Source organism: Mobula hypostoma, chromosome 9 (assembly GCF_963921235.1).
Source record: "Mobula hypostoma chromosome 9, sMobHyp1.1, whole genome shotgun sequence".
Taxonomy (NCBI): Eukaryota; Metazoa; Chordata; class Chondrichthyes; order Myliobatiformes; family Myliobatidae; genus Mobula; species Mobula hypostoma.
Genome location: NC_086105.1, coordinates 139,447,827 through 139,461,499, shown reverse-complemented (window position 1 = coordinate 139,461,499; position 13,673 = coordinate 139,447,827). Strand labels below are relative to the sequence as shown.

General features: G+C 42.8%; 1 protein-coding gene across 2 annotated transcripts in view; it reads right to left on the bottom strand.

The window, feature by feature from the left end:
- cacna1ha (calcium channel, voltage-dependent, T type, alpha 1H subunit a) overlaps positions 1-13,673 on the bottom strand; it is a 647,795-nt gene that overhangs the window by 294,990 nt on the left and 339,132 nt on the right. For both annotated transcript variants that reach the window (XM_063059309.1, XM_063059307.1), the window contains exon 7: positions 5,235-5,544. In XM_063059309.1, the coding sequence (XP_062915379.1) occupies positions 5,235-5,544 (310 nt within the window). The remainder of the gene's footprint in view (positions 1-5,234; positions 5,545-13,673) is intronic.

The window sequence follows — 13,673 nt, the reverse complement described above, 5'->3', positions numbered from 1 at the left end:
GGGAACACACAAAGGCAAGTACATGTGCAGACAAAACTCAGTCCTGAAGAAGGGAGTTGGCCTAAAACGTCGACTGTTTACTCTTTTCCATAGATGCTGCCTGGTCTGCAGAGTTCCTCCAGCATTTTGTGTATGTTGCTCTATTATTTTATTTTTTGAACTCACATTTTTCCCAACAGTTTCTATTAAATACAGTCCTCTGCAAAAATCTCAGGCACACATATACTTAGCTAGGGTGCCTAAGACATGTGCACGGTAATGCGTTTATCAACATGGAGCAGAGAGCGAGTTTGTAAATCTGGTGGGAGCAAAGGATGTTGGGAATGGTGAGAGAGGAGTGCCGCAGTAGGGCTGTGGGACAAGTGGCGGAGAAGGAGTGCCAGGTGCAAGGGGTGACATGGGTGCAGACACACCCAGCCCAGAGACATTAGGCGAAGGTAATCTGGTTTATTGATCATTGCTGAAAGTCTCTCTGGTGCTTCCCACTCCCTCCCCTCTCCCTTCCCCTTTCTCCAGCCATGTTCCCCTCACCTTGCCCCCTTCCCACACTCAGTCCACAATGGAGACCCATATCAGAATCAATTTTATCATCAATTGTGAAATTTGTTTATTTTTGCAGCAGCAGTACAGTGCAATAGTTAAAATTACTGCAGTACTAGGCAAAAATCTTAGGTACCCTAGCTATATATACGTGTCTAAGACTTTTCAATGGTACTGTAGATTCCCTGTTAACAAAAGCAGGTAACCTATATTGGCTTTTAGTAATGGTATTACATATGACTAATACATGTAAATTTTTGATTTCACCCTCTCTTCCACTTTGCAGTTTTTAACGTCAAAAACAGTGGTCATGCTGAGTGGAACCAGCTACTTGGTACTAAGAATCTCAAATTCTGATGATTTTTGTTTTAAATATTTCTAGGAATGAGTTAACCACAGTCCAAACCTCTATCCTTACAGGCGGTATCCAATACTTCAACTCATGTAGTTTCATTTGTCAAAAAAATGTTCCTGCTATTTTTTCTTAAATAAAATGTTTAATATGGTTTCAAAGCTACTCAGATATCAAAATAACCTTATGCACAAATCACGGCAAGTGGAAGGAATATTAAAGAAAGCAAAGCCTGACCCCCTAAGATGTTATGCTGTCTGGAGTATGGAGTTTAAAAGTTTTGGTATTGGTTTGTTATTATGACATGTACCAAGATAGAGTGAAAAACTTGGCTTGCATACTATTTATACATATCAATACACCACGATACACCATGGAGTAGACCCTTCTTCCTTCGAGCCACGTTGCCCCAGCAACTGCACAAACCTGATTAACCCTAACCTGGCAACAGAACAATTTACAGTGACCAGTTAACCTAGCCAGTACGTCTTTGGACTGTGGGTGGAAACCTGAGCACCCAGGGAAAACCCTGGCGGTTCACGGGGAGGATGTACAGACACCTAAGAGAGGACACCTGAATTGAACCCCAAACTCCAACAGCCCAACCGCACTAGCGTCACGCTAACTGCTACGCTACCATCATGCCCACGGTGCATTGAGGTAGAACAATAGCAGAATGAAGCGTAACAGCTGCAGAGAAAGTGCAGTGCAGGGTCAACAATAAAGTGTTTGATCATAATGAGGTAGACAGTGAGGAGAAAAGTCCACATTATCCTGAAAAGTCCAGAGGAGGTCCATTCCAGAGTCTGACAACAGCTGGATAGAAGCTGTCCTTGAGCTAGATGGTGCGTGCTTTCGGGCTTTTGTATCTTCTGCCCAGCGGAAGAGGAGAGAAGAGAAAAGGTCTGGGGTGGATGAGGTTATGCTGGCTGCTGTACTGAGGCAGCAAGAAAAGAGCTGCTTAAAATCAGAATCAAGTTTAGTATCACTGACATCTGTCGTGAAGTTTGTTGTTACTTATGCTGAGTTTCTATAAAATACTTCATCATTTGGAACTCTAGTCCCAGGGATCAGGGACTTCAGACTTCAGCTCTACGTGAACAAGACAAGAAAACTGTATTATGCGGAATTTGCAAAGTTGCCCCATGGGCAATCCGGTTTCCTCCTACAAGCCAGAAATGTGCTGGCTGGCCTCTGTAAGTGATCCCTGGTGTAGCTGGGTGTAGAGGTGAACTGGGAGGAGCGTATGTGGCGGGTGGGGGGGGAGGAAGATGATGGGTGTGTGGGGAAATAAGTGGGAGAATGGGAGTGATAGGAGTACTCTGATTGCTCTGTTGGGTCAATGGTGTTTTTTGTCCCGTGAGAAAATATGAGGAAACAAGTTCTCATGTAAATACTAGTCATAGCAATAGAGTCATAGAACAATACAGCCAAGTACAGACCCTTCGGCCCAACCCGTGCTGACCACTGTGTACACTCATCTACTCCCATTCTGTGTTTAGCCCATGTCCCTCAAAGCCCCACCTCTTCATGTACCTACTCAAAACCTTCTGATACGCTAAACAAGAGAAAACCTGCAGATGCTGGAAATCCAAGCAACGCACACAAAATGCTGGAGGAACTCAGCAGGCCAGGCAGCATCTATGGAAAAGAGTAAACAGTCGTCGTTTCAGGCTGAGACCCTTTGGCAGGACTCATACTACGGTACTGATTCTACGCTACCTGCCCCAACCACTTCATCTGGCAGCACGTTCTGTTTTGTATAGTCACCACCCTCTGCTCCTCAGGTCCCTTTTGAATCTTTCACCTCCCACCCTAAATCTATGACCCCTGGTCTTGGTTCTCCTACCTTATCCATGCCTCTCATAATTTTAAACATTTCTACATGGTCGTTCCTCATTCTCATCCATTCCAATGATTAAAGACCTAGCCTGATCAACTCTCCCCATATCCCACCCTGCAAAAACTCATTTCAGGGAGGTAGCAGCCCCGCCCCCTGCAACCCCATATTCCCCACCCCCAACCCCCGGTCGACCTCCATGGGTGTATGTAATACTTTGTTTAGTGATTTTGTCTAATCTGTAAACCAAGTTGGGTATATGCCGAAAATGTGACATTAAAATATGTACATATATTATATTATATAATATTATCATGTTTATCCTATTACAACTTTAAGCAAGTCTACAGGGAGTTTGGCGTCATCACGTAGGACATCAATAGAGTAGCTCCTTAGCAGCTGGCCAGCTAGTTTAAATAACGTTAGCTATGCTAATGAACGAATGACACCTGTTAACCTCACCTCAACATGTTTTTTACATTTTAACCCACCGTGGGCAATAGAAAAGTCACTGTTGCAAACAGCGCAACGAGCAACATTGTCATTATTTTTGAGGTCAACTGTAAAGCCCGCCCACAGAGAAAACTGATAGGTCTACTTAGCACGAAGAGAGACCAATCAGCATGCTCCCTCTCGCTCTCAAAACAATCGATTTGCGGGATATTGTATATAATTTCCGGGCATCAGAGAGCCACTAACAACATGTGGGAAACTCCCAGAACTTCCAGGAGAGGTGGGGTGTCTGCTATAACTCAAGCCCCCTAGTCCTTGTGAATCCTTTCTGCACTCTTTCCTATTCAAACACATCTTGTATGGTGGTGATTAAAACTGTACATAGTACTCCATATGCCGCCTCTGTAGTGACTTATACAACTAGAATGGAACATCGGTGCCCTGTCTGATGAAGTCCTGTGTGCTGTTTGCCTTTTTTCACCACCCTGTCGACCTGTTTCTTTTCCTTTGAACTTCCCCTCTCTCACCCTCAATGCTGGCCTTCTAGGATGAGACATTTCAAAACTGAGAAGTATTCTCTCATAACTTGATACAATCTCCCCTCAGCCTCCGTGGTTCGAGGGGAAACAGCCCCAGTTTGTCCAACCTCTCTACAGGCCATCGTCTGGTTTTACCACCTCCTTGCATGCCACCTTCCCAATGTCTCCGGGCAGGGATCTACCGTGTGACAAGAGAAAATAACCTTGCATAGCAATGGCCAGTCCTGTATCACGTACAACACTGTTCCCAATCTGGGGGTCCGCAGACCCCCTTGGTTAATGGTAGGGGTCCATGGCATAAAAATGGTTGGGAAACCCTGACAGAGATTGTTGCTGCCCAGGCAGACTCATAGCAATGTTCTTTACCAGGTGAGTCAGTTATAACATAATCAAATTCATAGCCTCACTCCTATGAACAACATTAGGTGCAGGCATTGGAGCAATATTGCACTAATATCTATTCCTTGGATGAAATAAAATATTTACAATCCCTCTGGTGATCTTTCCAAACCGTACCTTGTCGTGCCTTTACACATATTACAAAGACCTAAATTATGGAATTTAATCAGATGAATAGCTCAAAGACAATAACGTAATTTGCAAATGCGGATAATTTTCTTACTTATTGTCCTAAAAGGAACAGAAGAAGAAAATAAGTACATATATTGATGCTGCAGGACAGTGTTGAGGAACCATTTTGACAGCGAGTACCCAAACTGGTGCTAGTCTTCTGAAAAATGCTTTCCTATGCTATGGTCATTTTGATGAGAGAGTATCATTAACTAATAAAATACTAACAAGAATTATCAACTTTTTTAAAAGAAAAAGGTGAGTCCTGTTGCTTATTTATGTGTATTCATTGTTTTATGATTAATAAAAGTACAACAAAGGCAGATTGAAATAAATGAAGCATTTTTTAAAACTTTTTCAAAAATTACTCACATAAAACTTTTAAAAATAACATAATTTCTGACTAGTATTGTTATAGTAACTGTATACTGTCAAAATACTGATATGTACACCAGGACTGAGAGGATTTTGAAATATATCATCTAATATCATATGTTCTCATAACCATCAACTAGTCCCCAGCTGGCGTGAGACATTTCCTATGAAAACATCTCACTGCTCTCAGGTTGTAAAAAATCAGTTTCTGCTTCAGTTGTAGTAAAGATAATCATTATGTATCTTTGTTTTTTATTGTAGGTGAGGTTTAAAGAATTGAGGATGGCACTGTATGCCACATGCCAACAAAATTTTTGCATATGTGCCATCCTGGGCACCCATACCATAAGTTTGCCACTCCTGCTCTCAGATCTTACCTGAAAAATAGCAATCCAGGCATATGCTTCATTTGGCAGTAAAAGAAAATCATTATGTATCTTTTTTGTTATGGGTGTGGTTAAATAATTGAGGCCTGGCACTGCATGCTGCATGATAACAAAAATTTTGTGCATGCTGTCTTGGGCACACGTGCCATAGGTTCACCACCACTGCCCCCAGCTCTTACCTGAAAAATGGCAATCCAGGCATATCCTATATTATCAAAATTAATGGCACCCTTATGTGGGTTTACGTCTCCGGTTCGGCACACATTGTAATATTGATTCCAGTTTATGCAGCCACTAATATTCTTCGGTTCCAGGCCATACTTTGGGTGGTTGTTAGAATCTAAGCTAAGAAGACATTCAGCTCCATTTTCCTTCAGATTTGGAAGGTCTTGACACTTCTGCATGCCATTATCCCGTGGCAGTGAGCAAATGAATGGAGTCTCATCACCATCAATCTGGTAATACAGAGGTAAAGAAACATTGTAATACCTAAGAAATAAAATGAGAGGGGAATTAGTCAAAATTCATTCTCTTCAATTCCGCATTTACAGTGTATTTTCAGGTAAATTTATTTCCAAAAGGTCTATATTTCACAGACAGGAGAGAAAAATCCATGATCATGTCATTAATTGACCATAAGACCCTAAGATATAGGAACAGAATTAGGCCACCTGGCCCATCGAGTCTGCTCTGCCATTTCATCATAGCTGATGCACTTTCGCTCTCAGCCCCAATCTCCTGCCTTCTCCTTGTATCCCTTCATGCCCTAACTAATCAAGAATCCATCAACATCTGCCCTTAAATAGGCTCAATGACTTGGCCTGTGGCAACAATATTCCACTGATTCATCACTCTTTGGATCTAAAAGGACATCACTCTATTCTGAGGCTGTGTCCTCTGGTCTTAGACTCCCCCACCATAGGAAACATCTACTCAAATCGAGGTCTTTCAATTAGTAACTTATTGACTGATAACTGGATTTAAAGGAGCTAGCCTTACGATTCGGGGGAGTAGATTTTGGAGAGAGACGAACAGAATCTGCTTTTCCCTGAGAGGAGTGAATCAGTGGAATTCTCTACCCAAAGTAGAGTCTGCATCATTATACATATTTAAGGTTCAGTTAGATAGATTTTTGCATAACAAGGGACAAGGGTTAAGAGGAAAGGATAAAGATCTAAATAGTAGCTTTACTTGTCACATGTACATCAAACTATTGAAATGTACTGTGTTTGTATCAAATGAATTCAGTACAGATTGTGCTGCACCATGCTTTCTGCGCCAATATAGCATGCTTACAACTCGCTAACTCTAACCATACGTCTTTGGAATGCGGGAGGAAACTGGAGCACCTGGACGAAACCTCCACAGGCATGGAGAAAACCTACAAACTCCTTGTGGGCAGCGGGGGGAATTGAACCCCAGTCACTAGTGCTGTAATAACAGCAAGCTGACCACTACGAAGGCAGGTACAGTAGGTGGAGTCGAGTCCACGGACAGATCAGCCATGATCTTATTGACTGGTGGAACAGTTTCGATGGGCCAGATGGCCAATTCCTGCTCCTATTCCTTATGTTCTTATGCTGTTGGCGCGTGGCCAAGTGGTTAAGGTGTTTGTCTAGTGATTTGAAGGTCACTGGTTCGAGCCTTGGCTGAGGCAGCGTGCGTGTCCTTGAGCAAGGCACTTAACCACACATTGCTCTGCGACGACACCGGTGCCAAGTTGTAAGGGTCCTAATGCCCTTCCCGTGGAAAACATCGGTGGCGTGGAGAGGGGAGACTTGCAGCATGGGCAACTGCTAGTCTTCCATACAACCTTGCCCAGGCCTGCGCCCTGGAAACTTTCCAAGGCGCAAATCTATGGTCTCATGAAACTAACGGATGCCTATGTATATGCTTGATAAACTGAATGCTCACCTCTGCCATTCACTTTGGATGATGGCGGCTCAGTGTTAAAGCTAGCTCTTATCAGGCTTAGCAAAGATTATTACGGTAACTGCTATGGATTTCATTTAGAAATAATAGTTCACGAGTGGGTGGGGAGGCCAAAATTTGTTGGCTACCTCTGGTTTCCTTTGGAATCAGAATCAAGTTTATCATCACTGACATATGTTGTGAAGTCTGTTGTTTTGTGGCAGCAGTACAATGCAATACATAAAAATTACTTTGAGTTACAATAAGAAATTTTTTTTTAAAAGGTAGTACAAAAAGAGAGCAAAACGTTAGGTAGTGGTCAAGGATTCATATACTATTCAGAAATCTGATGACGGAGGGGAAGAAGCTGTTCCTAAAATGCTCAGCATGTGTCTTCAGGCTCCTGTACCTCATCCCTGATGGTAGCAATAGAAGAGGGCATTTACTGGATGGTGAGGGACCTTTATGATGGATGTTGCCTTCTTGAGGCATTAGCTTTTGAGATGACCTTGGTGCTTCTTCCCCCAGGCCATTAGGCTTCTGAACTCCAGGCTGCATTGTATTCGAGGTGTCACTGGTTAATCTGTTCCGTGCCTTACAATATATTATATTAATGCACCTTAGTTTGTTATTTATGGTGATTCATCTGTAGATTTTATCCTTGCCTTCATAAGTTATTGAGTGTTATGTGTGTTGTGCGCTTTACACCCTGGTTGGAGAAACATTGTTTCATCTCTATATACATGTATGTAGTTAATTGACAACAAATTTGACTTGACTTGATGCTGTGGAGTCTAGTGCCCATGATGGAGCTGTCTGAGTTTACAATTTTCTGCAGCTTTTGCTGATCCTGTGCATTGGAGCCTCCATACCAGACGGTGATGCAACCAGTTAGGATGCTCTCCACGGTAGATCTGCTGTAGAAATTTGCTACAGTATTTGGTGACATACCAAATCTCCTCAACCTTCCAATGAAATATAGCTGCTGGCACTCCTTCTTCGTATGGGCCTTGGATAGAACTTCAGAGATGTTGACAGCTAGGAACTTGAAGCTGCTCACCCTTTCCACTGCTGACCCCTCCATGAGCCTTGGTGTGTGTTCTCCCGACTTCCCCTCCCCGAAGTCCACAATCAGTTCCTTAGTCTTACTGAAGCTGAGTGCAAGGTTGTTGTGGCTGGGAAGGTAAAGATAGCATACCTTCATGATCTGTTACAGAGAAGGGATACCCACGTTGTTGGTGGGTATGGTGCCAAGATTGTGATCCAATGCAACTAAACTATGGTCATTAATAATATGAGAAAGTCTTCCAATGCTGGACTCCAATGCAACACGCTCAAAATGCTGGAGAAACTCAACACATCAGGCAGCATCTATGGAAATGAATAACCAGTCGATGTTTTGTTATTGCTCAGGTCAGGATAATACTTAGCTTGAAGATTTATTTGGGAGAAAGATATTCTCATGCGGCCAATACATGAGTTCTGAAGATCATGAGTTTGGGAGGGCAGTTTTCAACGCATGTGTCTAGTTTCATTACCCACACCATTAGCTTCTGTTAATGGACACCTTTGTTTCCAATAAATTCATACTTTGAAGTAGTTAATCTTATTTCTTGAGGATATCAAGATAGAAATCAGTTGCATATGTCAAAGTTTACAGTGGGGTAGCACTTGTTCACCAAATTCAGCTTCTGAAATTGCATTGACTTCAACGGAAACGTATTTTGAAAATGATGAGCAATATGCATGAGCTGTGCATTTAGCGCATGTGATCAGGTTTGAATTCCCGTCATTTTGTCTCCTTGCTGAGGCAAGATTTCATGGGTACCAGGTGTGGTCTGTTTGACCATATGGTCATGACTTTAGTCAAAGTTCAAAGTACATTTATTATCAAAGTATATATTCATACACAACCTTGAGATTTGTCTCCTTAAAGGCAGCCTCAAAACAAAGAAACACCAAAAGAAACCATTTAAAAAAAGACCGTCAACTGATTCCCATCATGCGCACACTCAACAGAGTTCTTTTGCTAAAAATCAGAAGCCATGATTTTTCCTCAGGCTAAATACTGTTTTTCTGAGTAATTAAATTGGCAGAGATTAAGAATAAATATCTTCAACTCCCACTGTCTGCCTTGCACAACCTGTACAAAACCCATGCTCATATATTAGAGCAATTATATACCGATTTGCATCCAATGCTGTTTCAAATCAGCAGATATTTGCAGAAATTAATCTTTAATTAAAAATCTCATGGAGGATGTTTACTTCAGAAGGAGTCAATTCCAAAACATTATTGAAATATAAAGGGCGGGGGGGGGAGGGCACGATAACTTAGTGGTTAGCGTAACACTATTACAGCAGCTGCAACACAGGTTCGATTCCCGCCACTGTCTGTAAGGAGTTTGGACGTTCTCAACGTGAACTCGTGGGCTTTGTCGGGGTGTGCCGGTTTCCTCCCACATTCCAAAGATGGACGGGTTAGTAGGTTAATTGGTCACATGGGTGTAATTGGGCAGCACAGGTTCATTGGGCCAGAAAGGACTGTACCCCTAACTAAAATAAAAATAAATAATTGAAAATCCTGACGGGGCCTGAAACGGTGAATGTTCAAGGGATTTCTCTTCTTCAGAGATCAAAGTCAAAGTAAATTTATTATCAAAGTACATATATGTCACCATTTACAACCCTGAGATTCGTTTTCTTGCAGGTATACTTAGCAAATCTATAGAATAGTAACTATAACAGGATCAATGAAAGATCAACCAGAGTGCTGGAGGCAGTAAACTGTGCAATGCAAATTAAATAAATAGCAATAAATAATAAGATCATGAAATAATGAGATAAAGAGTCCTTAAAGTGAGGTCATTGGTTGTAAGAACATTTAAGTGAGGGGCCAAGTGAGTGTAGTTATCATCTTTCATTCAAGTTCTTAATGGTTGAGGGGTAGATACTGTTCTTGAACCTGGTGGAGCAAGTGCTGAGGATCTTGTACCTTCTACCTGATGGCAGCAGTGAGAAGAGAGCATGAGCTGGGTGGTGGGCATCTCTGATGATAGATTCTGCTGGTGGGCGAATCTACAACCAGGAGACATTGTTCACAAATAATTAATTTCCCATTTAAAGCAGAGATGAGGCAATATTTTCCTCTCTGAGGGTCATAACATTTTGTAACTCTTCTTCTCAAATGGCTTTGGAAGCAAAGGCTTTGAATATATTTAAGGCAGAGACTGATGGACACATGATGAGTAAGATGGTGACAGATTATTGAGGGAAGGTTGGAATGTTGAGCTGAGTTTTATTCAGGCCATGATCTTAATAAATGGGAAAGAATTTCAGATTAAATGTGATTGTCTATGTGATGCACGCATGAGGGCTTCAATTCTTATTTGCAAATCATAGTAATTTTTTGTTAAGTGTTGCACTGTACTGCTGCCACAGAAACACAAATTTCACACCATATGTCAGTGATAATAAACCTGAATTTCACTTGGAACTCCTCTGATGTTCTTCATTGCTTTTAACAATTTCGAGTTGGCTGGTACTGTGTGCTTCTCATCCATTACAGCTGAGTTCCTCCTACCGCCGAACTCCCACTTGTTCCCCGAACAGCAGCCAATGCACTCCCTGACCATCACCACCCCCCTCTTCCTGGCTGAGCTGCTTCTTAATGGCTCTTCTCACTTCACTTAAGGTGCTTCAGCGGAATCCAAACCGAGCATTGCAATTGAGATTGCGATTCCGATTAATTTATTACTGGTGCAGGGTATCAGAGATCAGGTGCTGCCTGACAGCACTCTCTATGCTTTTAATGACTGGGGTTCCTTTGTGCTGCTACAGAACTGTGCAAAAGTCTTACGCACATATATATAGCTAGGGTGCCTAAGACTCTTGCTCAGTACTATAGTAATTATATGTATTGCACTGCACTAATGCTGCAAAAAGAAACTAATTTAATGACATAGTCACAAAAGATACTGCAGATGCTGTAAAACTGGAGCCTACACACAATGTAGCTCAGCAGGTCAGGCAGCATCTATGGATGGGAATAAACAGTCCATATGTAAGTGTAAGACCCTGGGAAAGGGTTGACTGCTAACAAGATGGTCTTTCTGTAGAAGCAGTGTTTGGGTTATCGTTAGCGATAACGGGTGCTTTGGAATGTGAGCCATCTAATCAGGGAAGCAGGTTTTTGTGTTGTGTGCCTGATACCGGTGTGATCTGGGGTCTTTTGTTTGGTGGGTGAGGAAGAGAGAAGACGCTGGGGAGAACCAGCCATAGGATTTGACCCGGTGGGGGGAACGCGATTTGATAGAGCAAGGTGCCGGGCTCTACTGAGGATCGGTGAATATGTGTGACTTTCGGAAGAGCTGAGCTCCAACTTGTGCACCTTCAACTGTGTAATTATAATGGGCCCTTTTCTTTACTAACTTTTTAGTTAAGTTCAGATTCATAAATATAATTCCTTTAATCGTTTGCAGTGTGCTGTCTGTTATTTCTTGGCACTGCATTTGTAACAGGGTAGCAAATCACACAGCATCCACACAACCCGGGCTTTGGGGTGGGAGTGCCGTCTCAATCTCACGGGTTTGGTGGGACCGGAGTGTGTATTCCTTAGACTTACTCAGCGAAGGAAACCCAAGCTGGTTTCATAAGTGATGATAAACCTTTGGGAAAAAGATTCTGACTAGCTAACCTACACTTCTCATAATTTTATACACACTTCTATCAAGTGTTGCCGTCAACCTCCGACATTCCAGAAGAAACAATCCAGATTTGTCCAATCTCCTCTCTTTGCTAATGCACTCCAATGCAAACTGGCGGGAGGGAAGTTACTTTCTCGTTGTTATCTTACTCTGTTTTGTTGTTGTTACGGCTGCTGCTTGTGGTGTTCTGTGGACCACTGTGGGCATGCTGTGTTGTCACTGCAATGGGCGATGACACTTGTAGGCTGCCCCCAGCACATCTTTAAGCTGTGTTAGCTGCTAAACCAAACAACATATTTTGCTGTATGCTTCACTGTGATAAATATTGGAACTAAATCCAAATCCGATTCTGAAACTTGGTGAATTTCTTTCGCACACCCTCAAAAGCCTCCAGATGCTTCCTATAGTGCAGTGATCGAGAGCAAAGAGTGAATTGATTGGCTGAGGACTGGGTTCTTTGATGGTGGACTCCCCAGGCAGTGGCTAAAAAGGACCATCCAGACTGCATCATTAAAACTGGGGACTTTAAAATTGTAAATCAGTTAATAGTTGGGTTTCCTTGAAACTTAGAAAACCTAAAATACTCAGAAATGTTTTCTACTGATACAGTAAAACTGTGGACACACAGCACATGTTAATGTGTAGACATATATTACATAATCAGAATCCTGTTTATTAGATTGTCATTTAGAAATGCATGCACTAAGAAATGATACAATGTTCCTTCAGAATGATATCACAAAAAAAACAAGACAAACCAAAGACTAACACTGACAAGACCACATAATTATAACATATAGTTACAGCAGTGCAAAGCAATACCATAATTTGATAAAGAGCAGATCATGGGCACGGTAAAAAAAAAAGTCTCAAAGTTCTGATCGACTCCCGATAGTCCCGATAGTGGGTGGCAAAGGGGAGAAACTCTCCCTGCTATAAACCTCCAGGCGCCGACAACTGCCGATGCATTGGAAGAACCCAACCACAGCCGACTCTGAGTCCGTCTGAAAACTTCGAGCCTCCGACCAGCCCCTCCAATACAGCCTCCCAAGCACCATCCTCTGCCGAGCGCTTCGACCCCGGTCCCGGCTGCCGAGCGACAAGCGAAGCTGAGGACTCGGGGTCTTCCCCTCCGGAGATTCTGGACCACACAGTAGCAGCAGCAGCGAAGCAGGCATTTCAGAAGTTTCTCCAGATGTTCCTCCGTGCTCTCACGTCCATCTCCATCAAATCAGGATTGTGCACGGCACCCTACTTGACAGATAACAGATATCATTCACCGGAGTGGCCGCTGCGCGTTGCGTCACGCCATCTTCTCCTCCTCCGCAGTACGTCATGAAATTTGCTTTTTTTTTGTTGCAGTGGTACAGTGCAATATATAAAGTAAAATAAAATATACCGTGTATAAAAAAATTAAATTAATAGCGCAAAGAGAGTGCAAAAATTGTGAGGTAGCGTTCATGGATGCATGGTCCTTTCAGAAATCTGGCGGTGAGGGGGGGCAGAAGCTGTTCCTAAAGTACTGAGTGTGTGCGTCTTCAGGCTCCTGATGGTAATAATGAGAAGAGGACATGTCTTGAGAGGTGAGGTTTCTTAATGATGGATGTACACTGCCTAGGCAGGCGGGATAAACCAGGTGAGGGTAGCTGGTGGCCTCATACCCCGGTGAGATAGGGACTGGATGAGATCAACAGTGAGATCCAATGGATAGGAAGTCTGTACTGTAACGCTCTGTGGAGAGCGAAGGGCCTGACAAGGGTCAGAAGAGGTCATGGTCATCCACTGCAATCAAGGAAGACCCCAGTTTGTGACACTTGTTTGTACCACGGGACCCAGACTTCTAAGGTCGGGAGATTGGAACTGCTCAAGTGCAATGTCTCTTCCACTTTCAAAACTCTACCGCACAGGTTTCCTGTCATTGTTGGACACGATGGACAATACCACCAACTTCTTAAGGCGCCACCTTTTGAAGATGTCCTTGATGCTGGGGAGGCCAGTGGCC